This window comes from Monocercomonoides exilis (genome assembly GCF_001643675.1).
Source record: "Monocercomonoides exilis strain PA203 chromosome Unknown scaffold18-1597598, whole genome shotgun sequence".
In the NCBI taxonomy this organism is placed as follows: Eukaryota; Preaxostyla; order Oxymonadida; family Polymastigidae; genus Monocercomonoides; species Monocercomonoides exilis.
Genome location: NW_027150563.1, coordinates 414,849 through 440,610, shown reverse-complemented (window position 1 = coordinate 440,610; position 25,762 = coordinate 414,849). Strand labels below are relative to the sequence as shown.

Sequence of the window (25,762 nt, the reverse complement as noted above, 5' to 3'; positions counted from 1 at the left end):
AATTAGGTACAAAACAAATTCACTTCTGTCATTAAAGAAAACTGAATATTAAATTGAGATGATCTGTAATTATTGATAATCAAACAGTTCTCACTTTTCAATATGTGAAACAAATTTTAAAATTGAAATAAAAATAAAAATTTAAAAACAGAAATAAAAAAAACAAAAACTGTATCTAAAAAAAAATAAATTTTCTAACGATTGTCAAACATTAATATTCTTATAAAAAAACATTTCGTGAACAAATTCACTAATATGAAAATTAATCCACTTTCATCTTTTTGTAGAACTTAAACGTTGTGTTATCGTCAATTGTTATTATTTTCATAAGCCTCTTTTTATCAAGTGCTAAAACAAAAAAATCAAAGAAAAAACGTTTTGATTCGTTCACGATGAATTAAATCAAAAGTGGGACAAGGGGATCACAAAAATTTTTCCAAATAATGTATTCATTCGATCAATTCTTTCAATGTTATTCTAAAAATGAGTCAATCTAATTTTTTGGATATTTTTACTCATGTTGAAGAAAGAAATGTTCTTCCGAAAAATACTCACCAAAAAGAGGAAGAAAAGAAACTGTCATTGATTGAAAACGCATTGTCCAAATTCACTAACAAAGATTTGGGCTTTTTCAGAATGACTGGTTTCACAAAGAGTGAGTTTGATCTTCTTGTTCGTCTGGTTCAACCTGTAATATTCCCTCATCCGGGTAAACGAAGAGTTATTGAAAAATTGGACGATCAGTTATTCTTGTTATTAAATATTTTTCATTTTGGATCACCAACTGTTTCTCATCTCATCACCTCACCATTTCAAAAAACGCAAGATGCAACTCTTAGACTAATTCATTCGATCTTGCAATCCATCAAAGTTTTTTTATTTGATGTGTTTCTCACGTTTAGACCTGACAGAATTCATGGAATGGAGGAGGTGGCACTTGTTTTGGACTGTACAGTTTTACCGGTAAACAAAACAGGAAAAGAATTTAATTGTGGAAGCGATTGCTTCAGTGGAAAACACAAAATTTATTGTGCAAAAGTTGAAGTGGGAGTGAATCCAAAAACAGGAACTGCAAGTTCAGTTAGCAAGGTTCATGGCGGAGCAGTTCACGACTATGTCATGTTTCGTGAGCATTACTCTCAATTCGCAGCACGTTTGGAAGGAGGAAAAATCATGGCAGATTCGGATTATATTGGTGCTGAAAGTGAATTTAGAGCAATAATAACCAAACCTGTTGGGACACCAAAGCTTGCAGCACATTGAGAAATCGTCGAACGCTTTTTTGGTCGTTTGAAAACATTATTCACAATCTTTCGTCGACCTTGGCCCTTAAAGATTTCTTCAATTGCTGAATACTTTTACGTCGCATGCTGTTTAACAAATTATCACATATTGCAAAACCCATTATCGGAGGCAGATTTCGAGGCTAATCAACTTTTCCTCTCTAATCTAATTACAAAAGTTGAGGAAAAAAGACAGAAAAAGGAACTAACAAATTAAAAATACAGAGCCAGATTACTTAATCGATTGAACCCAAGTTCAATTCCAACTTCAAGTGTAACATCTTTACATGCACTTGAAGATAGTTTGAATTTTCATATTTTACCCATATTGACTTTATTTATGTTAACAATTAAATTTTTATTTTTTTCAAATACCATATTAATTTTTTTATTCAGCTGATGCAACAACTGAACCTCATGCACAGATCAATGAAAAAAATTGCAAAAGCAGTTAAGATCAGAAAGTGGTGACAACTTTGAATGAAGATACTCGAATTTCATCGATTTCTGAAAGCGATGAAGGTTTTGTTTCAGATGATATTGATTTTTCTTTTAAATGGCTGCTTCCTAATCAATGGAAGTCTGCCAAGCAACTTTTTTCTTCATATAATTCTTCTTTTTCAACTTCAGCATAAGCTAATTCTTCTTCTGTTCTATTCCCACATATACAAAACCTTTCTTCTTCTTCAAATGAAACCTCATCTTCATCAACAACTCAACCAGCTTCATCTGCATCTCCACAACCTCCAACAACAATTCTTATTTCGGATCAAACAATACCTTCTCATTCATCTGAGCTGCAATCATCACAAGAAACATTTATGAATGAACGAGTGATTTCCACTAACACCTCTCATTTCACTTCTTCTCCACCTTCAATTTTTTCTCTACCATCAACGTCAAGTGCAATTGAAACTCATCCAAGTTTTCATTCGTCTCAACCAACATTGGGAAAGCAAAGACCTTCAAGTTCATTATCGCAACCACGATCTCTCAATCTGGAACAATTAATGCCTTCAAAGAAAATACACTGCCATCATTCCTCCATCTGACCTCCTTCTTCCACTCAGTTTATTCAAACAGAACACAGCCAGACTCCTGACAACAATTGTTTGTGTATTACAAAAGCACCAGAAAAATCCTGCAAAAATCAAAAAGTTCCCAGTTCAAAACAATACCAACACAAGCAAACTGTTCTCGAGTATCTTTTGAATGTTAACAGTTCTTAAATAATTGTCCTTTATATATTTTTCATCGGAATTAATATCTTTTCTCAAATTCTTTTATGAATTTCGTTTGCTTTTTCTCCAAAAGTTTTCCCATCTCCTTTTAGTATATATTTCATCAATTATTTAACTTAATAAACAACTAACAATTATTTAAAAAAACGATTCTTGTTTGAAAAAATAACTTAAAAAAAGAGAACTTTGTTGTACGTTCAAAACCAAAAATGATATGAAAAAATGTTATTAGTGATATTCAACGCAAAAGTTTTTTTTATAAGAAAAAAACATTTCTGTGAATCTTTGTTTCGCGGACACTTTCATTAAAAAAGCAAATTCACATCGAACTTCCGATGTAGGTTATGTTTTCTTCCTTGATAAGTCAAAAAAATGATATTTTTAAAAAATCGTAAGATCTGAAAAAAAGTTGAACATAATGATCATGAATAAACATTCAAAATTCAATAATACAAAACATATCTTTATGCTGTTTATATTTGAAACGTTATTTTTTAAAAATGGAAAAAAAGAAAAATATATGATCAACAAACATCATTTCCAAAAATCCGTGATACAGCCCGTCGTAATTAAACCACAACCGTTGTGAATTAATCGCTACGAAATAGTAAGATCTAAATTGATTTGACGTTCACAATACGTTATTACATGGCCATATCGTTTCGGTTCTTTAGTGAGGGAGGAAACCCGGGCCGGGGAGGAAACCCGGGCCAGTGATCATTTTATAAAATATTTTTCAATTTTTTCGTCGACAAACAATTTTCAAAAAATGAAATTAATCCATATAATAATACATGTGAATATGCAGGTGTGTGTATGGTTTTCGTATTTCTTTGTTACATGAATCTTTGAAAAAAAATTATTTTTGATCAAAAATTTTTTTCAGTGAAAATTTTTATAAAATTTTGAAGAAGAAGAATTTTTTCATTTAGTCATCATTTTTGTATATTACTCACACATACAATTCATTTACACATGATTTCAATTCTCTTCAGAGGCTTGTTGCGAAACGGGTTAATTTCTCATATTACACAACAAGCCTCTGAAGAGAATTGAAATCATGTGTAAATGAATTGTATGTGTGAGTAATATACAAAAATGATGACTAAATGAAAAATTCTTCTTCTTCAAAATTTTATAAAATTTTCACCAAAAAATACACACACCTGCATATTCACATGTATTATTATATGGATTAATTTCATTTTTTGAAAATTGTTTGTCGACGAAAAAATTGAAAAATATTTTATAAAATGATCACTGGCCCGGGTTTCCTCCCCGGCCCGGGTTTCCTCCCTCACTAGAACTTAAACGAAATTACTTAATCAATACCCGTTAGCTCAATCAAATACCAATTAGTGGTTCATAAAACCAAAAAGTTTGACTCAAAACCGTTTTGATTGAGTCAAGACCGATTGATTCAATTCTGGGTGTATGATCACATGAAAATCAATAAAATAAAGAGTTATGTTTTTGTCAATTTTTCATCAATACATGAATAATATAATATAAGAATTATTATAAAAATTATTTCCTTTAAAAAATACGAAAGTTTCAATGTTTTGACTTTTTCAAAATTCTTCATATTTCAATTTTTATTTGAAAAAAACATTATTTCGTAAAGTTATTCTGTTCTTTTCATTTTTTTGTTAATAATAAATAGTTATGAAGCGAAAAAAAATTTAATGATCATTAAAGAATCAAAAATAATAAACATTATTGAAAAGAAAAGAAAAAAAACGACAGTTACAACAAAAAAGTTTCTAATAACTCTGACATAGCTTTAAACAAACATTTTAAATGAAAAAAAGAATAAATATCACTTAAATTGTTTGTTATTCAAAAAAGGCTTCATGAAAACAATTGTCAAATCAAAAACATGTTCTCAAAATAAAACTGAAATAAAAGAAAGGAAATAACAAACATTTCCACCTTTCAAAATACTAAAAAACTAATGTTTGAATATTAAAAGCCATTTTCCAAACGATCAACAAATAAAAACGTCAGAAACAAAACTATTGACATATTATTTATGATCCAAAAAAAACCTAACGCAAATGTATTAATAATATATTAAAGATTCACATATTTAAAAATAACTGAAAACAAGCTGTTTTCAAACCGAAAATAGAAAAAACATCAAATAGTTATGATCAAAATTGATACATAATTTTTGATTTTTTGATCACAAAAAAGATTGAGGGAAAACCGAATTGATTGAGTCAAAACCAATAAAACAAACTAAAAACGTTTTGACTTTGTCAATTCAAATTGAGCCGCTCAATTCGTTTAAGGTCTACTTAGTTGGGGTGGAAACCCGAGCCAGGGAGGAAACCCGAGCCAGTGATCTTTTTTCAAATATTTTTTATTTTTTTCATCGATGAACAATTTGAAAAAAAACGAAATAATTTCACATTTCAATACATATGAATATGCTGGTATGCATGTGGTTTTCGTGTTTCTTTTTTGAATGTATCTATGAAAAAAAATTATTTTTGATCATAAATTTTTTTGTGTGAAAATTTTTACTAATTTTGAAGAAGAAAAATTTTCACAATTTGTCATCATTTTTGTATATTATACACACATACAATTCATTTACGCGTGTTTTCAATTTTCTTCAGTGGCTGTGTGAAAAGTCGAATTAATTACATAGAAAATTTTTCATTTCTCATTCAGCCACTGAAGAAAATTGAAAACACGCGTAAATGAATTGTATGTGTGTATAATATACAAAAATGATGACAAATTGTGAAAATTTTTCTTCTTCAAAATTAGTAAAAATTTTCACACAAAAAAATTTATGATCAAAAATAATTTTTTTTCATAGATACATTCAAAAAAGAAACACGAAAACCACATGCATACCAGCATATTCATATGTATTGAAATGTGAAATTATTTCGTTTTTTTTCAAATTGTTCATCGATGAAAAAAATAAAAAATATTTGAAAAAAGATCACTGGCTCGGGTTTCCTCCCTGGCTCGGGTTTCCACACCGACTACTAGAACTTAATTCATTTGACTGCGTCAAGTGGCATTAGATCGGTCAACATCCAATAAGATCGATCTAATACCATTAAGATACAGTCAAATTGGATGTGACTCAGTCACATCCGATGTTTTCAATTCTGGGTGTCATGATCACTTTAAAAAAAAATATCTTTAAAGGGTCATTTCACTTGCTTGTTTCTATTTTTTTCACAAAATGTCACAATCAACTTTTTTAGACATTTTAGAGAGAGTGGAAAAGAGAAATGCTATCACTGCACCAGTGCACATCACTCCTTCACCTGCAAAAAAATCCCTTATCGAATCTGCTTGCAAATATATGAAAATTGATAAAACTCATGCATTTTTCCGACTCACTGGATTTGCTCGTTTTGAATTTGATTTGCTCTATCAGTTATTAAGTAAAGAAATCCCTCTTCATCGTGGGAAAGAAAAAACAATTGAAAAATTTGAGGATCAACTCTTTCTTCTTTTGAATTTTTTGCATCTTGGATCAACATCCTTCACTCATTTTCTCGTTTCTTCTTTTTATGAAACACAAAATTCAACAATAAAACTACTTCACAGCATTGTTCAAAATATAAAAGTCAATCTGATCGATTTGTTCATCACATTTCGACCAGATAGATCGGATGATATGAGAGATGTGGGTGTTGTGGTTGACTGCACAGTTCTTCCAATCAACAGACCAGCTGGAAGCTTGCAGTTTGGAACAAAATTCTACAGCGGGAAACATCATATATACTGCGTAAAGGCTGAAGTTGGTGTAAACCCGCGCACCGGAACAGCCAGTACTGTCAGTTCCATTCACACCGGCTCAACACACGACTTTTCTATCTTCAAGGAGCATTTCCCACAATTTAAGGCGCAGCTTGGGGGCTCAAAGGTGCTTGCGGACTCGGCATACATCGGGGCGAGGGCTGATTTGGATGCATATATTACGAAACCTGTCGGAACTCCTCAGCTGGCATCGCGGCGAGTCATAGTCGAGCGTTATTTTGGTCGTTTGAAGACTCTCTTCGCTGTCTTTCGCCACAATTGGCCATTTCAGGTCGAAAAGATTGCTGACTATTTCATTGTTACATGCGCATTGACAAACTTCCACATCCTTCACAACCCATTAACTGGACTTGACTGCGAAGCCAATCAGAGGTTCATCAATGAACTATACCTAATTACAACAAGAAAAACAGAAGCAAGGAGACTTGTCAACGATAGATATCGGGCTAAACTTAAAAATAGACTCAACCCAGAGGCCTCTCCAACTTCTAGAATTACAGTTCTGCTTGCAGAAGAAGCTGGCGTGAATTTTTATTTTTTACCCATATTATTCTTTATAACGTTTTATTTCTTCTTTTTCATATTTCAATAACCATAACTATCTTTTTTAGGTGATTCTGATGACCAACAAACCCAAAATAGTGAAAAAGAAGAGAAAGAAGAAGAAAAAGAAGAAAAGGAAAAGAAAAAGAAAATTTCTATTGAAGAAAAAGAAAAAAGGAATGAAATTATTATGTTGAATAGTGAAAATGATGAAATAGAAGATGAAAGAAATAATGTTGTTGGCACATGGTTCATTCCGAACCAATGGAAAAGTCTTCGCCTTCTTCAACAATCTTCTTCTTCAACTTTTCCTTCTTCTTCATGTTCATCATCTGATGAGAAAAGAAAAAGAGTAAGTGAATCGCCTTTACAATCTCTTTTAGCAAATAAAAAATGAGTTTTTTCTTATTTTTTTATATAAACATTCACCTTCATCACCTTTTTTTATAATCACAATACACTTTTGATGTTTTAGATAATATTTGTTTTTGTTATTATTAAACATACATAAAAATATTAAAAATTTTGATTGAAAATTGTTTTTAACTCTTTAAAGCTTAAAATAAAAAATGAAAATATGAAATGAATGAAAATGAACATTTAAACAAACACGTATATGCAAATATTAAATAATACATTCAAATATGCTATTACTGTTGTTTTATTTGTGGAAAAGTTGGTAATCCTTGCAAAAAATACATAAAAACTTGATATAAATACATAGTATGAAAAATAGATAAAAGTGTAAAAACTGATCAAAAATGGCTTTTATAATATCTAATAAACACACAAACCAAATTCTAAAACACAACTAAAAACATTGGTGAAGAAATAAACAAAACAAAAAAAGTTAAGATCACAACACTCAAAACAAATTTAATTGATAATTCCGACTCTGAAAACATGTGAGATTGAGAGAAATTCGATTAAAAATAGAGAAATTCGATAAACCTTACATAAATCGATTTGACTGAGTCACATTTTCGCGACTCAGTCAAATCAATCAAGTTCTAGTGAAGGGGAATTAGATCAATTGGTAGATCGCGCGCTTTGCATGCGTGAGGCACCGGGATCGAAACCTGGATTCTCCATGTTTTTGTTTTTTGATTCATCATTTAGATTAGAAAAGAAAATTATAACACAAGTTAATAAAAGTATGCTGTGTGAAAATTTATTTTGCTATTGAAATTGGAGATTGATTGAACAATTCAAATAAATTCATCTTTCAGATGCTTAATCTTTTGTTTGATAAATATAATTTTTAAAAAAAATAACATGTGTTAATGTATTATTTTGAACAACAAAAAAAGAAAAAAAAGATTTAATTTTTTCTAAATTTCTTCTTCCCCTGCTTCCTCTCCTTGCTCTTCTCCCTGCTCTTCTCCTTCTTCTTCTTCTTCCGAAGGATGAACTAATTTTTCATCAAGAAGTATTCCCAAGCGTAGTCCATCTATCAAATCCACCACATCTTGGATCAGCCCAACCATCTTCTCTGGATCAAATCTTCTTCTTCGTCCTTCCTCTCCTTCTTCCTCTTCCTCTTCCTCGTCATCTTCTTCTCTCCCTTCTTCCTCTTCCCCTTCTTGAATTGGCACCCATTCATAATCATCTTCATTTTCCTCTTCGCCTTCCTCTGCCTCTTCTGCTTCCTCCGCCTCTTCGCCTTCCTCTTCGCCTTCTTCTCCGCCTTCTTCAGCCTCGTTTCCCTCGCCATCTCTCTTCTTTTTCCTGTCCTTTGGTGATTTCGGCTTTTTCACTCGTTTGAGAAGAGACTTCGGCTTTTTGGGTGGATGAAGAGTTTCTTCCATTTCTTTGATGTGTGCTGTCAGTGATGCATACAACTAGGAATAAGCAGATGGCGATGCGTTTCATTGAAAAATAGAAAGGTTAATGTTTATATTAATATAGATATGGATTTGTGAAGGAAAAAAATAAAATAAAATAAAATAAAAATAAAAATAAAAAATAAACGATCTTCTAAAAAAAAAAAAAAGGGGTGGGGTGGGGGAATTCAGAAATTATCAAACCTCCTCTTCATTAATCAGCAAGGGTTGTATGTGAAAATTGAAATAGTTCTCTTTCAATCCTTTCCACAACTCGTCGATTGTGAGTCCGTTTTTGTTTTCCAAATCATATGGCTGTAGAATCTGTTTTAAAATAAAATGAGAAAAAATATTATTTATTTATTATTTTGATATATATAATTTTATAAATAATTGGATTTCATCAACAATCACATATATATTGAACTATTGAATGCACACCTCTAGAGGAGTCTTTTTTGCGTATTCTTCTGCTTCTCTTTGTGCCTTCAAGGCAGCACTTTCTTCTTCTTCTTCCTCGTCTTCTTTTTCTTCCTCTTCAGCAGCGTTATCTTGCTCTTGCTCTTGCTCTTCTTCTTCTTCTTCTGAATTCGCTGTTTTTTCCCCTTTCTTCAGTTTCTCTCCATGCCTTCCGACAGGAAATCTTTGTCCTGGAACGAGCATGGGCTTCACTGATTCTAACGAAGATAAATTATTCATGTAGTCATCAAGATTATCGAATGATAACATATCGCCAGATTCACCAACTTGAGCTTCAAACAAAATAGTAACGATATTCTAAATACATTTTAATTGTGTATTTGTATAAAATAGAATTTCGTGTCTTTTTAAAATGTTGCACACTTTTAAAGTGCGAAAAGTGTAATAATCTTTTGTAACCAAAGGATCTATCAATTGCTTGGCTTTTTCTTTAATGCCCTGGAGCATTTCTATCATAACTTCAGCTTCTTCTTTTATCTGAGTAAAATTGTTTTAGCATTACACAATCTTTTACAAAAGTATTTTATTTGCATACAGCATCAACTGAATGAGCTTCATCTTCAATTTTTGCAAGTGATTGCTCCTGATTTCGAATTGATTCAGCCAAGAGATTGTGCGCTGTCAAATTTAAAAACCGTTCAAAAAATTAAAAAAAGATTTCAACAAAAAAATACATTGTTGGACTGTGTCCTCTGACAATTTTATTGCCTCAGGAACAAGTTTTGCTGTTTGGATATCTAACTTTGCAAGTTTTGCTTGTGTTGAAGAAGGAATACTTACAGACATCCCAGCTCTAGTTAATAAAAACATTAAAAAGTCAATACTACAAAATAGCAAAAGATGAAGCACAAAACTGAATAGATGACATTCTAGTAATGATGTCATTTGGCATTTCACATTTTAGAACAATTGATCCGATTGGAAGGGGAGAAAGAACTTCCATAATGTTAAAAAACGGTTATTCTAAATTAATGGGAAAGAATTTTTATTGATGAACGGAATTGTTTCTTAAAAAATTCCTTCTTATGAAGCAAAACAATGAAATTATTTTGATTGGGAATTTTTAGCCATAATAAAAATATTAAAATTCGTGAAAAGTGCTGGAATGAAAAATCTTGCGTTGATCTGTTCTGTTTTAATGAATGAAAAAAAATTTCATTTGGTGCAAATATTTTTTGTTCATAATCTTGAACGTTATATCAATAGGACTATCTGCTTTTTTGTTTTTTCATTTTAGAAAATATGTATTTTATGAGTGTCTTTTTACGCTCTTTGTTGACATTATGTTGTCTTTCATTATCATTGCTTCTGTTTGTTTTTCAAATAATGTATCAAAATTATTTGTGTGTTCCAGTCTATTGCTCTTTCCCTTATCAATTTCGTCAAAAATTTCCGAACTCAACATTCTAGTTTCATTTGATGTTCCATTTATTATTACTGCCATTTTCTCGTTCTCATTTATATTTATATGTTTAGTTGAAATTTGTGGTTTTGTTATCTTTTCTCGTAGATCTTATAAATACTTTAATTCTGGTGTGAAAAAGGAACAACTCTCTGCAGCTTTTCCAACTGACAGCAGAACTGAAAAGCGCATGCCCAATTATTGTAGTCAACTTTCAGTCTTTGGGGCTTTACTCAACGTTTCTGCTTGCTTTTTAAATATCTTTTGGGGAAAAGCATTTGGAATCATGTTTTACTTGTCAATAATTACTGGATCGTGTGCACTTGTTGGTGTATTCTTCTTTCGAAAAAGTAAAGGAAAAATAGCACTTTTCGTCAAGCGAAGTTTATTTATTATTTATTCCTCTTATGCTTTTGCGTGGCATGTTGCAAGCTGTTTATTTTTGAATTCAATCGCTACAAACGCAATTATTATTAAATTCTTTGGAGATCTGACATATGCCAATTTTCTATCCTGTGTGTATTCAATTGGATGTTTGCTGGAAAGTTCGGCGTTTGCTGCTAACTCTGCTAGCAAGCCAGAAGCAAATGAATCACAATTAAACCAAAATCGAAATAGCCATTCAGAAATTTCAACCGCATCTTTCTGCATTACCCAGAAATTAGACTTTATCAGCACACACTGCTTGCTCATTTGCGCTGCTGCCTCGTGTTTTCTTGCGGGCTTTGCTTATCATTTGTGGGCGTCATACAAATCATCCTCTTCATTCAATCACTCATCAGATTGTCTTCTCAATGCTATTTTCGCCATCTGCTTCTGTTCTTCATATTTTGTTTTGGCATGTTCAGTTATTTTGATCTCTCTTCATCATTCTTCTTCTTCTTCTTCCTCTTCCTCTTCCCTCCATTTTCTATCAAATTGCATCATTTCCCTGTCTATTTTCTGTGCAGTTTTATCAGAAACACTCATTTCCTTTCTCTCTGATGCCATTTCGCTTCCGTTTTTTGCCTCTTTTTTCGCTCTATTTGTGTTGAATGGCTTACTAATCCCTTCAATTGTAGTTGGAAGGCTTGTTTTCGTTCATTTCTCCAGTGAAAAAGCAGAAAATGAGATGGAAAAGATGAAATTGGATGATTTTGATCAGGTTTCTTCTTCTTCTTCTTCTTCCACATCTTCACCTCCTTGTTTACCTTCACCTCCTTCTTCTTCTCCTTCTTCTCCTTCTCCTTCTCCTTCTCCTTCTCCTTCTCCTTCTCCTTCTCCTCTTCTTTCTTCTTCAAACAAACCCTCCTTCCCTTCACATCTCTCTATCAAACCAATTAATTCAATAAAGTCAATAAAGTCAATAAAATCACCTAAATCTCTTTCTTCTTCTCATTTCAATCAAATCAACTGTAATTGTCACAGGCATCTTTCTATTGCTTCTCGATTTTTCCCTTTTTCGACAGAAGGAAGAGTGTTTGAAGAGGAGCAGATGGAGAGATTGAGAGGAGAAGGAAGAAGAAGAAGAAGAAGGGGGAGGAAGAAGGAGAAAGAGAAGGAGAAGAAGGAGAAGGAGAAAGAAGAAGAAGAAGAAGATTTTGAAAATGAAGAAGAAGAAGAAGACAATAATAATAACGATAACGATAATAACAATAATCTATTTAAATCTTTCCTTAACTCTGAACATATTTCTTTCGTTTCATCCATTTTTGAGCAATTCCAAATTAATTGGCGAAGAAGGAAGCTGAAGAAGAAGATAAAGAGAAGAGAAAGAGAAGAAGAGGAATTAAGGAAATTGAATCTTTTGCCGCCTTTAGCTTCTCCTTTACCGTATTTGGAAGGAGGAAGAGAAGGAGGAAGAGAAAGAGAAGGAAGAGAAAGAGAAGGAAGAGAAAGAGAAGGAAGAGAAAGAGAAGGAAGAGAAAGAGAAGGAAGAGAAAGAGAAGGAAGAGAAAGAGAAGGAAGAGAAAGAGAAGGAAGAGAAAGAGAAGGAAGAGAAAGAGAAGGAAGAGAAAGAGAAGGAAGAGAAAGAGAAGGAAGAGAAAGAGAAGGAAGAGAAAGAGAAGGAAGAGAAAGAGAAAGAGAAAGAGAAAGAGAAAGAGAAAGAGAAAGAGAAAGAGAAAGAGAAGGAAGAGAAAGAAGAGAAAGAAGAGAAAGAAGAGAAGGAAGAGAAATGGAAAGAGAGAGAAATAGAGGAAGAAGTAATGAAATCAATGAAAATAATGAAAATAATGAAAACAATAAGAATAATGAAGAATATGCAAATAAAGGATATATCAGATATAGCAAATTCGATATATTCAAAATATCCTATTTATACAATAAATTCATAAAAAACCTTAAAAACCTTAAAAACAACAAGAATAATAAAACAAAGGAATATTCTATCTTCAGTAAATTCAATGGAAGAAAGGAAAGAGAAAGAGAAAGAGAAAGAGAAAGAGGAAATAAAATGTTGAGTAATGGAGATATTGTTTGTTTTACTCCTAATCCAATTAATGGTCCATTTTCTTATTCCTCTCTTTCTTCTTCTTCTTCCTCTTCCTCTTCTTCCTCTTCCTCTTCTTCCTCTTCCTCTTCTTCCTCTTCCTCTTCTTCCTCTTCCTCTTCTTCCTCTTCTCTTTCTTCTTCCTCTTCCTCTTCTCTTTCTCCTTCTCCCTCGTCTTCTCCACTCAATTCCAATGATGTTGCTCTTCCTCCTCCTTCTCCTCTTCCTTCTTCTTCTTCTTTAAATTCTTCTCCTCCTTCAAATTTTCCCTTTCTTCATTCAAATCTTCCTTCTCGTGTCTTTTCTTCTTCTCCTTCTTTTTCTCCTTCCTTTTTTTGGGCTTCTCCACTTCCTTCTTCTTCTTCTGTGAATTCTTCTTCTTCTTCTGCTGCTGCTGCTTATAATAATAATAACAATAATTCTTCAAATTCTTCTTTTTCTCCTCCTCCTCCTCCTTCTTCTTCTTCTTCATATTTTCCTTTCTCTTCTTCTGATCCTTCAACAGATTTAGTTTTGACTCAATTCAAATCAACAATACAGTCTTTATCACCTTCTTCCTCTTCTCTTTCTTCTTCTTCTTTTTCCTCTTCCTCTTCTTCAGCCATTTATCCTTCTTCTTCAACTCCTTCCTTATCTCCTTCTTCCATTTATCCTCCTCCTCCTCTTCCTTCTTCTCCTTCTCCTTCTATTTCTTCTCCTTCTTCACTTTCTTCTCATCCTTCTTCTCTTCTTTCTCCAAATCCCTCTTCTCTTTCACAACCCGTTCCTTCTTCTCCTTTCTTCCACAAGGAATATAACGATCCCTTTGTAATCGTTGAAGATAATAATAATAATAATAGCAATAACAATAATGCTTCTAATGCTAATCATCCTTGTTCTTCTAATTCTTCAAATCCTGAAGATGTTAAGTTCCATTGCATAATCAGCAATAATAACAACAGTAATTCAAACATTATTGATTCCAAACCACATTCTTTTGTTCCTCATCCTTTTCTCATCTTGCCAACAACTCCTGTTTATACCCCTTCTCCTCCTCTTTCTTCTCCTCCTCCGCTTCCTTCTCCCAGCCCAGTTAGTTCTTTTCTTCCTATTTCTCCGGTTGCTTCTATTTCTCCGATTTCTCCGATTTCTCCGGTTTCTCCTGTTTCTCCGGTTTCTGCTGTTGCAGATGTCAAAAGCGGTGATAATGAATCTATTCAATCGGCATATCAATCAACTTTGCCTTTTAATTCTTCTTCTTCTTCTTCTTCTCTTTCTCCTTCAACCATTTATCCATCTTCCTCCTCTTCCTCTTCTTCTTCCTCTTCTTTCGTACTTGTTGACAACTCCCATCGTATTCCTGTCTTCTCCCCTCAGCTTGGTTTTTCTCCACATTCTGTTTATTCGCCTCCTTTTGTTCATTCAAGTGAAGATGACAATAGAAAATGCAATGAAAAATGCAATGAAAATTTCAATAGAAATTTTGATGATAGAAAAATCAATGGAAAATACAGTGAAAAAAACAATAGAAATATCAATGGAGAACTGAATGATAGGGAAAATGATACTTGTGGAAATGAAAACATGGCTTTGGAGAAGATGGATGAAGGAGTGGAGAAGAATGATGATGGTGATGATGATGATTGTGAAATGAAGAAGAAAACGAAGGAGAAGAGGGGAAAAGTGGAGAAGGAGATGGAAAAGAAAGAGAAGAAGAAGAATGATTTAGATGCAAATGGAGATAGAATGAAACAAATGAATTTGAATAGAGAAAACAATGAAAGCGAAGCAACAAAAAGCAAAAATCGAATTTTTTCTCAAAAACCCCACAAAAACAATAAAATTATGCACTTTTCTAGTTTTCCTGGCTTCGCATTTCGAAATCATCTTCCTTCTTTTGTTGTTATTTTATCTCTTCTTCTTGTTTGTTTGATTTCATTTCTCTCTGTTTACCTTCGTTCTTTGTATGAAAACGCATTTTTCATTGAATTTTTCGCCTTTTTGAGTGTTATTTTGCTATTCTCATTGTTTTTGAGTGAATTTGCTCTTTCTTTTGTTGGCGTGCCTATTTCTTCATTTTCTTTCGGTTGTTATTCGGTTTTCGTTGTTCAGTTGTCAATTTTTGTGATTTCTTTCTTTGTTTCTCCATTTTCTCTTTTGTTGGTTTTGCCTTTTTCGTTGTTTATGGTTTTCTCTTTCTTGTTGCTGTAATGTTACGGATTTATTTGTTTTTTCACGGATTTATTTATTTCTTTCTTTATTTGCTATTTATTTGCTATTTATTTATTTATTTCATTTTCTTTTTTCGTTTCTTTCGTTTCTTTAAATTTCGAAAATTTGAAATTTGTCATCAAATTTAAATGTTGGAATTTATTTTTTTGAATAATTTTAAAAATTGAAAACCAAAAAAACAAGATGAAAAAATTAAAGAATAATCGTTAATAAGAATTCCGCATATTCCTTTCTCTTCCTTTCTCATTCTCAAAAATGTTAAAAATATGCACAAAATCAAAAAAAGATTAAAATTTCAAAAAAATAAAATAAAATAAAATAAAAACAAGAATAAAAACAAGAACAAGAACAAGAACAAGAATAATAACAAGAGCAAGAACAATATACCCTCAACATTCGTATCTATCAAACACCCAAGGGTACGGCCGCGATGGCAAAATGAGGGTGAACTGGCACTCATTCCAAATATATCTTCCATAGCGATGATACGGCCACATATATTCAATATACTTCTTTCTGTGTGTTTTCAATGAACGAGCAGGTTTGACTGAAGAACGGATTGAATACACAGAATGTGAAGAAAACAAGTAAAAACACTCGTTTTTTGCATTTTTATGTGAAAACCGCAAAAATTTGGGGTTTTGATAGAAATAAAAGCACAGTGGAACAATCATTGGGAGAAATTTGTATCTTCTTTTGATTTGAATGCTGAAGGGCACCTCGAATGGAGAGAGGAGGGCGTTTGACTGCAGCTGGAGGGTTGAAAGAGAGTTGGAATCAGTAGAGGAAGAAGAAAGAGAAGAAGAAAGAGAAGAAGAAGAAAGAGAATTTTGACTCAAATCGTTATCCAACAGTCCATTTGAATTCGCACTCAAACTCACATTCACATTCATAATTGAAGTCTTTCCCCTTCTGAATGCTTTCTCATCAGATTGCTCATTGCAGTAGAAAAACGGAACAGATGGCAATTCTTCCTTGTCGATTATCACTGAGAAGTTTGTTTGTGTTGAATTGAATGGCTTTATTTGTGATAATTGAGACATTTGTGATATTTGTGGTATTTTCTGCATTGTTTGTGAAAGACTCACAAATTTACCTTGTGTTCCCATTGAAATTGGCTGTTTTTGTGTGAAATCCTGTTGAAATTGTGTGTTTCCTTGCAAATTTCTATCATTTTTGGAAGACAAAACGCAAACACAATTAGAATCGCTGTCTAAATCAACGTCATTATTGTGGAATTGGAATTTGTAATTAGCTTTTTCTCCATCAAAATGACGAGTAAATGAAGAACGAGAAACAGTTATAAGAGAATTAGTACTAATTGCATCTTCTCCTCCTTTTTTGATTGATTGCTTTGGAAATGAATGAAATGTGTTCTGAGTTGTCTTCTTCTCTTGAATAGAGAACAGCAAATCGCTTGCTTTCATTTGGAGTGGTTGATTTTGGATCTGGATTTGGTTGGGTTGTTGAGGACAGAAGAGAGAAGAAGAGGAGGAGGAGGAAGATGATGAGGAAAAGGAGGAGGAAGAAGATGGAGATGAAGATGAAATTGTTGAGAATAATGAAGATGATAACGGGAATAATGAAGAAGAAGAGAATGGAGAAGAAGAAGAAGAAGAAGATGTTGAAAGCGCAGCTGTTGCTGCAGCTATCATCACAGATTCATCTATCATTTTCTGTTGCTTCTCATTCAATAACCCTTTCCCAGAAGTTCTCAAATGTCCTATCTTCTCTTCGTCTAAGGATTTCAACTCATCCAAAACGTTCTCTTCTCCTCTTTCTCTTCTTCTTCTTCTTCTTCCTTCTCCTTCTCCTTCTTCTCCTCCATCCTTCTCTTTATCAACTTCATTAAACTTCCCATTTCCTTCACTAACACTCTTCTGCTGTTCCTTTTGCGCTTCCTTCTCCTTCAGCCACACAACTTGCTGCTTCTGCCTCATCTTCTTCATCCTCTCCCTCTCCTCCATCTTGCTCCTTTTCCGCTCTATTTTTTCTTTCAACATTTCGATTCTTTCTTCTGCTCCTCCTTCTCTTTCTCCTTCTCTTCTTTCTCCTTCTCCTTCTCCTTCTCCCCTTCCTCCTTCTCCTCCTTCTCCTTCTCTCCAACCCCCCCTCGTCTGCATCTGCAATTCTGCCTGCTTCAACTTATCTTCCAACTCCTCCAGCGTCGCTTTCCTTCCTTTCCCTTTGCTTTCCACTGTCTTCCTCGCCATCTTATCTTCTGCCTCTTCCCAAAGCTTCGCTTCTTCTTCGTCTTTGATCCCTTCCTTCCGCACCCAAATGCCAAACCTCTTCAGAAATTTCTTTGCTTCTGCTATTTGCTGTTTAACACACTTTCTTTGAATCGTTTTAAAACTCAGTTTGAAAGTCTTTTGGACTTCTTTATCTGAACGTTGCTCTGAATCATTTTCATCATCCTCTCCCTCTCCCTCCTCCTCCTCCTCATCATCATCATCACCTTCTTCTTCTTTTCCTTTTCCTTTTCCTTTATTTTTATTTTCTTCTTCCTTCTCTCTTTCTTTCCTTTCTCTTTTCTTTCCTTCTTGTCTTCTCCCTCTTCCCCTCCTAACTTTTCTGCAAACTTCTCCCTTTTTATTCATCTTCTGCCTGCATTTCTCCAAAACCTCGCTTTCTTTCCTCCATTTCTCTGTCATCTTCTTCTTCTCTGCCCCCAAAGCAGTCGATTCTTGTTTCGCATTGTATTCAAAGCGATCTGTTGCCACAAACGAGCCAAAGTTGCGTCTCGTCATTGGCTGCTGTGAAATGTCCTGTGTGAGAAGATGGCTCATTGGCATGGCTGAAGGAGAAGAAGGAGAAGAAGGGGAAGAGGAAGAGGAGGAAGGAGAAGAGATAGAAGAAGAAGAAGATCTTGACAAAGAAGATGTTGAGAATGAGGAATTGAATGATTGAGCAGAAGGAGAAAGAGGTGGGGACGGAGGAATATTTGTGTTTTCCGATGGTGCAAGTACTGCTGGCAACAAACAAGACGAGCATGTAGATTCCTTTTTGGCAGCTGCTCTTTCTTCAATTATTAACTTTTGATCAGATAAATCTTCAAGGCAAGATGATTCCTTTAATATTTGTGATGTGTTTTGTTTTAAAATTATTTCATTCAAATCTTCTTTCGTGAGCATAAGTGGATTTTCAGTTAAGCTTTGAATCTTTTTGATTGATGCTTGATCCTTCTTTTCAGAATTCAAAGGAGAACAATTTGATAACGTTAGAAAATATGGATCATATAAGTTTTCATTTCCGCGTGCAATATCATCTGCAATTTTGCCTTTGAGATGCTTTCCTTTTTTATTTTTCTTTTTATCTTGTGAATTGCTTTCGTGTAATGAAAAAGATTCAGCATCAGAAAAAGGATCAGTTGAAACACTTGCGCACATTTCGACTGGACAGCAATTAGTTGCTCTATTGATATTTCGCTCAAATGAATATTCGAAATATTTGGTTGAAGGGTGTTTGAACAAAGCACTTTTATTGAATTCAAAAGGGGAGGATGACCCAGTTACATGAGAATTCAAATCAATCCAAAAAGAATTTGAAAATGTGCAGCTTTTCTGGCTGGCGTCTTTGCTACTTATATCAGTTTTTGATGAGTCAATGCTCTCTTTTACAAATGAAATTCCAACTTTCTAAAAAAATACATATTTTATATATTATGCCATTTCCAAAGAATAGCAAAATTATTTCAAGAAATTTAAACGGAATTCAAACATCTTTAATTGCTTTGCTTAACTCCATTGTTAAATATAACAAGCAAATTTAAACAAGCATGAAAATTTCACTTCTAAAAAGCACTTTCATCCCATAGTATTTTAATCAATAGTAATTTTCTGAGAATGAAAGTTGAGAAAATTTAAAGATTAATAAATTACATATATCATTTTTTAATTTTTATATGACGAGAAGCATTAACAATTGTCTATAAAGAAAAAATAAAAGAAATTCAAGAATTATAAAATTTCAAATTATGTTTTATTTGATGAATCTAAAAGAGATTTGCTTTCAACCTGAAACAAATATATCTCTGAGTATGATGTTTGGTTATTGCACAATATACGACCGTTAGTAAAAATTTGTGTGGATGATTATAACGTTATTGTTAACTGTTTCGTAAAGTTCTTATGTCTTTCTTATGTGCGGAAACTTTTATTTTTAAATGAATCAAATTATTTTTTCCCTCAAGATTGGTATTGATCAAAATTTTTTTAACATCAATTATATTCAGCAATAATTAAAATAAACAGATTTATTATAGATTGTGCAAAAAATACCGGACATCGCAAATAATACCGGACAAAAAACTTAAAAATGGTATGATCATTTCCACGAATCTGTGATTTAAGTTTTATTATTTTGTGTATCATAAATTTGTTAAATTTAACATTCATTCTGAGAATATTTCAAGAAGTTAGAAATATATTCTTTTTGTGGGATGATAAAAAATATTGCTATCAAAAAAACAATGAAATTTGTTTGTGGAAGAAAAGAGTTCTAATTGAAAACTCAAACATGCAATGTTAATTATTGCAGAAGCAACATTTTCAATAAAAACAAACAAAAAGAAGCAATTCCGATGTTAAACAACAACAATAACAGTTATGAATTTGCTTCTCGAGAAAAGATTAATGATGTTTTATGTTTGCAGCTTCATGAATATTCCCAACCATATATGGAAGTGAAAAATATGACTGAGCCTCCTCTGTGAAAACCTGGGACTTCTTCGCATCGAATGCAAAATTTTTTTGGTCATGAATTTATTTATGTTTTCTTGTTGAATAAAGATCTGAATCGAATGAAGTTTGCAAGGTGTTTCATTAAGTTGAGCGGTTGTTCTTCTATGAGGTGAATATTGCATTTGACAACCAATTGAAAAACTCACAAAAAATAAAGAATATTCTTTAAAAGGGAATGTTTTCAAATCGATTTAAAGATGTTTCGCGTATTGGTTTATTCTTTTTAAATTCTAACAACCTTGTTAATATTTTTAAATTTTTTTTTGCAATCTTTTTTTATCATTTAATAGAATTTCTAAATAAACTCGATTCTTTGTGAAAGTCTAATGTCCTATTTGTTCAAAAAGTGAATATCATAAAAACTATTTGTTTGTAGTGATAAACAAAAATTTGTCAAATCTGATTCTATTCATTGAAAAGACAAAAACAAACATTTGAATTATTCCAAAAATAACAATTCGCTCCATGAAAAAAAAAATCCATTTTTTTTTAAACAATAACATAAATAGAAAATAAATTTTGAATAACAGAAAAAATTGAACTTGATAGCGATTGAGTATTTTTATCTTCTTTTAAATCATTTCTTCTTCTGTTTTCTTCTATTCTACTATTCAATTAATTTCGTCCAAAGCTTGCCATTCGCGTCTCCTGTCCTCTCCCTCGCCAACTGCACCATGACCAGCATCAACTCAGAACAGTTGAGCCAACAGACTGCTACCAATGGCGGGTGTATCTCATTCGCATCATCTGCCCCTGCCAACACATTTTCAGTGAGTGACACAGCCTTCTCCACCTGCTCTGTGAGCGAGGATACAAGTTCTGGAGGAAGAGGCGATGCTCTCATGGTCGAGTACAAGGATGATTCAGAAGTGTCAGAATCCTCCTTTGCCATCACCAATATTGTGTTTTCAGCCAACAAGGTCAGTGTCGGAAGAGATGTATATTTTGCGTGTGAATCATTTGTAGCTTCTGTGAAAGAGCCCATGTTCGCCTTCATAACAAGCATCACTCAAAAAGATAATTCGATTGTTGGACATGATAGAACGCAAATGTTTTGTGATTGGGATGTGGACTTGTTCATATTTCTGGATGGATGCTTTTCTGACAAGGTGTTTGTGGATGGGAAATCTGGAGCGGAAGAGATGTATTGTGGGTTGGAAAAGGCACCTTGTTTGAGTGTGAATTATGGAATGGAGCGTTTGAAGAGAACGCTGAATATAAAACAGGAGATTATTCTATGTACAAAATCGACTGTTACCGGATGTGCAGATGTGAGCGGGATTAGTTTGAAGGCAAAAACTGATGTTATTTTGCAGATCGAATGTCAAAGGGAGGTGAGTGGCTCTCAAGAATGTGTTCTGAAATCATCATCACATTCATATAAGAAGTTCATTGGGATTGTTGTTCCTTCCAGTTTTAACAGATCTGTCAAATTTGTTGTCGATTCAAACAGGCAAAATTACGAGTTGCACGTGAAGAATTGTGTGATGAGTGTTGTTGGAGGAAAGTGTTGAACAAAATGATTTGCCTTAATCAAAAATTTAATGAAGATTGTTGAATTGGACTCTGTAATGAATTCAGATGTGAAATCAGTGATCCAGAAGTTTTTTTCTCTAGGGAAATGTGAAAATAGTGGAGAGTGAAGGAGAATTCAAAATGAAGCTAATGAGTTGAATGATTATATGATTTCGGATTGAGTGGCAAGTTGTTATTGGTTTTTCAAAATTGATCGAGGATTGTCCATATTTAGTCGCTCAAAACTCCATTTATCTTTTCTTCAATTATTTATCAACACAATTGTTAACATTTTTCAAAATCTGAATCGTTGAATAATCAGAAAAAATCATTTTGAAAACAAAAATCAAACAAATATTTTATTATATTTCTTGAAATTTGATTTATGGCATGACGATCTTGAAATATCACATACATGAAAATTTTCGTTTATTACTTAATTAACGTTAAAACGATTGTGAATAATAAATATATGAATTGAAGGTTTGTTTAATGGATTGCGTTGTTACAAATAATGTTTCTATTAGTGAATCCGGATGCTTTATAATTTTATGCTCTTTGGCTTTTCCACAATTAATATAAGTATATTTGGATTCAATATTTGAATCGTTCTTTCAAGCAAACCATATTCAGACAAATACGGTTGCTCATTTACTCTTGTTTTATTTTCTTTTTTCTTATAGATGTTTTAAACTGTTGATCTAGTTATATTTTCATGTGTTTTCAATGCTTTTGACATTTTTCTTAGAGTTATTGAACTCGATTTATTGATTTCGTTGATTGAAAAGAAATTTTCGTTTTGATTCCTGTTTTTTGTTTCAAAACTTTTGAAGTTATTTTTCAAAAATCATTTTTGATGATTTTAAGGTTAATGTTACTGTGATGAGGAAGAGACTTGTCGATATTCATTTCCCTGTTAAAATATATAGTATTTAGTATTATTGTTTATTGTTTTTTATTTGACATAATTTCGTTTTCCAAATAGAAAAAAAATAAACAGTTTAATTTTCGTATGTGCGTATTTGTTTGTGAATCGATGATTTTTTCCTTGCAAAGCTCCTTTTATATATTAAAGTTGAAGCAAAATTGTCACGAATATATATTGCAAAAAAAAAAAAAAAACAATAAAGATTTAATGGGATCAATATCTAAATATTATTGAAATAATAGGAAAAACAATTTTATTTTATTAGCATAATGAATTATGACACTGCTTGTTTGATTGGGTTATTATTATTCTCAAACCCTTTATAGTTAATGTTGTCCGGTATTTTTTGCGATGTCCGGTATTTTATACACAATCTATATTTAAATTCTCCTAGAATGCACTCAAATATGCTTTGAACATATGGGCGATTATTTTTGAAATTATATTTTTTCTTTCAATAATTTCGCTTCGAATATTTCTCTTGAATATCAACAAAAAAATACTGAAAAGTGAAAAGGCTTATTAAAAACTTCGATATCTTTATTTGAACTCGAACATTTGTATTTTAAACAGTTGTGATAAATACACAAATTGAAGACAATATCTCTTTCAAAGGAAAATCAACCTTTGATATATGATCAACCCGAAAAAAGTTATGATTTCAATAATAAGCACCCATATTCAGTTTTTCTTGACCACAATTTGAATAGAGCATATTTAGATCAATTATAAATAATTTTTATATTTCATAAAATTGAGTAATTCATGCAACAGAGTTCAACCCCAATAAGTTGATTTGGGTAAGACCCAAACAGAAAAACTTTGATAAAAAAAGCGAACAAATAAAAGCCCTAAAAAAACTCATTTATTTCATTTAAAATTGAACAGGATTTTTGATTATCACGAAAATTGGAAATAACATATTTCACAGTTTCCGCACACAATAGGCAGAAAAAAACTTATGCTCACTTTATGTTATAATCGTAGCTATAACATATGACAAATTTGTGACCGGTCGTATCTTGTGCATTTACCTGATGTTTTTATTGAGCATGTTTTATTTTTCACGAAAGGATTTTCCAAATGACCTTCCAGATGACCTTTTGAGGAAGTGTGAATAGCGATTGATAATCACTTAAAAGAATGAACTGTTTTGCTTGTACTCTCCAACAAAAAGAATCTTTGAAAATTTCGATTGCTCAATAATCCTTTCACTGATGTAGGTGAATAACAGATTCAATTGTATTTCAAATTCACAAGAATGTGTAATTGGTTTTTTTGAAATGTGATTCAACATATTTTTGGAATTTTTTGCTCTTTTGCATTCATGAGCAGATGCGATGAAATCAAATGAAGATCAATAATACCTTTTCTTCACAAGATTTGCTAATTGCCAGAATGCGCATTTGAAAAAATTTCGTTATTTCACCCGCAAACCAAAGAAGACAGGAAGGAGAGCTACAAATATAGAGTCAGCCCAAGGGGTGGAAAGGTACCTTGAGGTTTTATTGAAGATAAATCACATGTTCAAAATGAAATGCTCTTTACAAATATTTTTTTTTCGCTTTTTTTCAAAATACATTTTCAATTTAAGAATATACAAAAGGCTGGCTAAAGAAGAAGATTATCCTGAAATTTCTTTGAAAGCGAAAAGGATTTTGAAAGATAATCACTTTAGACACAAAATCGATAATTTGAAACGATTATTTTCTTTGATCTTATTTTTGTTGGGATTGATAAGTTTCTCCAGAAATTGTGAAATTGCCTTCAGAAATCGTTTTGAAGGAAATACGACAATAAAGCCCTTCTCGGACACTTTGACATTCTCTGCTCTACTGATGAGATCATTAATTTCTGTTTTTTCTTTCCGTTTTGATTTTTTCAGTGAATTTAGTTCATGCATTATAAGCAATCTGTTATATTTGCTGATGATGCTTCCTGCACTGCATTTTGACTATTTTTGGATGCACACTTCGATGTTTGCGTTCATGTGGCCGAATTTTGTGATGGAAATTGGATTTCTTTGTGTATTGCTGATAATTGAAATGGAGGAAGTTAGACTTTGTAGGCGATTTTTCATAATGCTGGACATAATATCTGTTGCTGCTGTGCTTTTATTTTTGGCTCTTGTTTCACTGAAAGCAGATGGTTTGACTTGATTTCACGTGCTTGTGAGCTGATCTATCGAATATTTTTCTCTCTTTTGATAAATTTTCTCTCTTTTATTTATCGCAAATCCTTAATGCAACAAACAGCACATGCAAACAACATTCCATCGGATTTGATGACTCTGTAATAGAAAAGTGTCTTTTTTCTTCCAGTTTTAAGCAATTTAATTCTTTTGACCCGTTTGGCTGCGACGATGTTTGTTCGAAACAGATTGGGATATTACATGGAGTTGAGAGATAAAATGATAATTGTTCGTCTCATTATTGGTGCAAGTGTGATTGTTTTTCCTCCCCTGATTCTGGTTCCACATAAACTTGATGGAACAATAAATATCCATTTTGGGCTTTGCCAAATTTCTTTTGGCGCACCTGCATTTACATTGGCATGTGCTTCATTTCTTGATCATCATTATAGCGCACGTGATGCTGAGATGATTGATTGGAAATGTGAAAAGAGAGCGGTGAATCTCTTCTTTGCGATTAAGAAATTTGAGTGGCTGAGAAAGCAACTTGGCCTTCCGATGCATCGTGAGAACGGTCGAGTGAAGGGTTTTGTGGAGCATGAAGAAGAAAGATATCGTAAAACAAAAGAAGGAATTGAAAGATTTTCAATTCAAATGTCAAATTTGTGGAGAGACATCAAATTCGAGGAAAAGCTTCAGTTGAGAAAGAATTATTATACATCAACAAAAAACTCAAAATCCAAAGGAATAATCACTGAAAACTTTAAGAAAGAGCTTGCTTCATTAATCCCCTGAAAAATAAAAATTTCACTTTTATATTCATTCTTTTATTTATTTTTTTAAAATGTGTGTGTATGTTTGAAAGTTTTATGTATGTACTTTTCTTCGTTTCTTATAAACTCAATTATAATTAAATGATTCATTTTTTTTTTAGCATTCAATATGTTTTTTCAAAAAAGCGATTTTTTATAGAACAAAATTTTCTACACATTTTGTTTTGAAAAGTTTTTCTCAATTCGTCCTTGATAATATTAAATAAAAAAAACCGAATAAAAATATTTATGATTACGCTTTGTTTCTAATTCTATTTGATTAAATCTTTTGAGCAGTTGGAAAAAAAAAAACTTGAATAACGGATGATAATAAAAGAATCTATTTCTTGCACGTTTCATCAGATTTCATGAGAATGACAATTATACAA

At 32.4% G+C, this 25,762-nt stretch overlaps 7 protein-coding genes across 7 annotated transcripts; 4 read left to right on the top strand and 3 right to left on the bottom strand.

Moving 5' to 3' along the window:
• Window positions 1-636: 636 nt before the first annotated feature.
• MONOS_16593 (putative DDE superfamily endonuclease) lies at window positions 637-1,263 on the top strand (the record flags this gene model as incomplete). The annotated part of the gene is made up of 2 exons (XM_067869489.1): window positions 637-659; window positions 903-1,263. The coding sequence occupies 2 exons, from the start codon at window positions 637-639 to the stop codon at window positions 1,261-1,263; spliced, it is 384 nt and encodes a 127-aa protein (XP_067728770.1).
• A 4,910-nt stretch (window positions 1,264-6,173) lies between these two features.
• Window positions 6,174-6,908, top strand: MONOS_15109 (putative DDE superfamily endonuclease; the record flags this gene model as incomplete). Its single annotated transcript, XM_067867964.1, has 1 exon — window positions 6,174-6,908. One exon carries the CDS (start codon window positions 6,174-6,176, stop codon window positions 6,906-6,908), a length of 735 nt encoding a protein of 244 aa, XP_067728769.1.
• Window positions 6,909-8,070: 1,162 nt separating this feature from the next.
• On the bottom strand, window positions 8,071-10,132 carry MONOS_15110 (uncharacterized protein). The gene is made up of 7 exons (XM_067867966.1): window positions 10,017-10,132; window positions 9,837-9,955; window positions 9,698-9,780; window positions 9,526-9,639; window positions 9,124-9,459; window positions 8,887-9,006; window positions 8,071-8,700 (listed from the first exon to the last, which is right to left on the bottom strand). The coding sequence occupies exons 1-7, from the start codon at window positions 10,103-10,105 to the stop codon at window positions 8,191-8,193; spliced, it is 1,371 nt and encodes a 456-aa protein (XP_067728768.1). The 5' UTR covers window positions 10,106-10,132; the 3' UTR covers window positions 8,071-8,190.
• Window positions 10,133-10,304: 172 nt separating this feature from the next.
• MONOS_15111 (uncharacterized protein) lies at window positions 10,305-15,559 on the top strand (the record flags this gene model as incomplete). Its single annotated transcript, XM_067867967.1, has 1 exon — window positions 10,305-15,559. One exon carries the CDS (start codon window positions 10,305-10,307, stop codon window positions 15,222-15,224), a length of 4,920 nt encoding a protein of 1,639 aa, XP_067728767.1. The 3' UTR covers window positions 15,225-15,559.
• Window positions 15,460-19,058, bottom strand: MONOS_15112 (uncharacterized protein). The gene is made up of 2 exons (XM_067867968.1): window positions 18,966-19,058; window positions 15,460-18,883 (listed from the first exon to the last, which is right to left on the bottom strand). Exons 1-2 carry the CDS (start codon window positions 18,990-18,992, stop codon window positions 15,635-15,637), a joined length of 3,276 nt encoding a protein of 1,091 aa, XP_067728766.1. The 5' UTR covers window positions 18,993-19,058; the 3' UTR covers window positions 15,460-15,634.
• A 1,536-nt stretch (window positions 19,059-20,594) lies between these two features.
• MONOS_15113 (uncharacterized protein) lies at window positions 20,595-20,993 on the bottom strand (the record flags this gene model as incomplete). The annotated part of the gene is made up of 1 exon (XM_067867969.1): window positions 20,595-20,993. One exon carries the CDS (start codon window positions 20,991-20,993, stop codon window positions 20,595-20,597), a length of 399 nt encoding a protein of 132 aa, XP_067728765.1.
• A 43-nt stretch (window positions 20,994-21,036) lies between these two features.
• MONOS_15114 (uncharacterized protein) lies at window positions 21,037-21,501 on the top strand (the record flags this gene model as incomplete). The annotated part of the gene is made up of 1 exon (XM_067867970.1): window positions 21,037-21,501. One exon carries the CDS (start codon window positions 21,037-21,039, stop codon window positions 21,499-21,501), a length of 465 nt encoding a protein of 154 aa, XP_067728764.1.
• Window positions 21,502-25,762: the final 4,261 nt, after the last annotated feature.

Excerpts from the sequence above, each read along its gene's own strand:
- MONOS_15110 (XM_067867966.1), bottom strand. The coding sequence starts at position 10,105 with ATGGAAGTTCTTTCTCCCCTTCCAATCGGATCAATTGTTCTAAAATGT. Across the intron at positions 9,781-9,836 it reads AGAGGACACAGTCCAACAAT|CGCACAATCTCTTGGCTGAA; the intron begins GTATTTTTTTGT and ends TAAATTTGACAG. Across the intron at positions 8,701-8,886 it reads TGCTGATTAATGAAGAGGAG|TTGTATGCATCACTGACAGC; the intron begins GTTTGATAATTT and ends GCTTATTCCTAG.
- MONOS_15112 (XM_067867968.1), bottom strand. The coding sequence starts at position 18,992 with ATGGAGTTAAGCAAAGCAATTAAAGAT. Across the intron at positions 18,884-18,965 it reads TAAGCAAAGCAATTAAAGAT|AAAGTTGGAATTTCATTTGT; the intron begins GTTTGAATTCCG and ends GTATTTTTTTAG.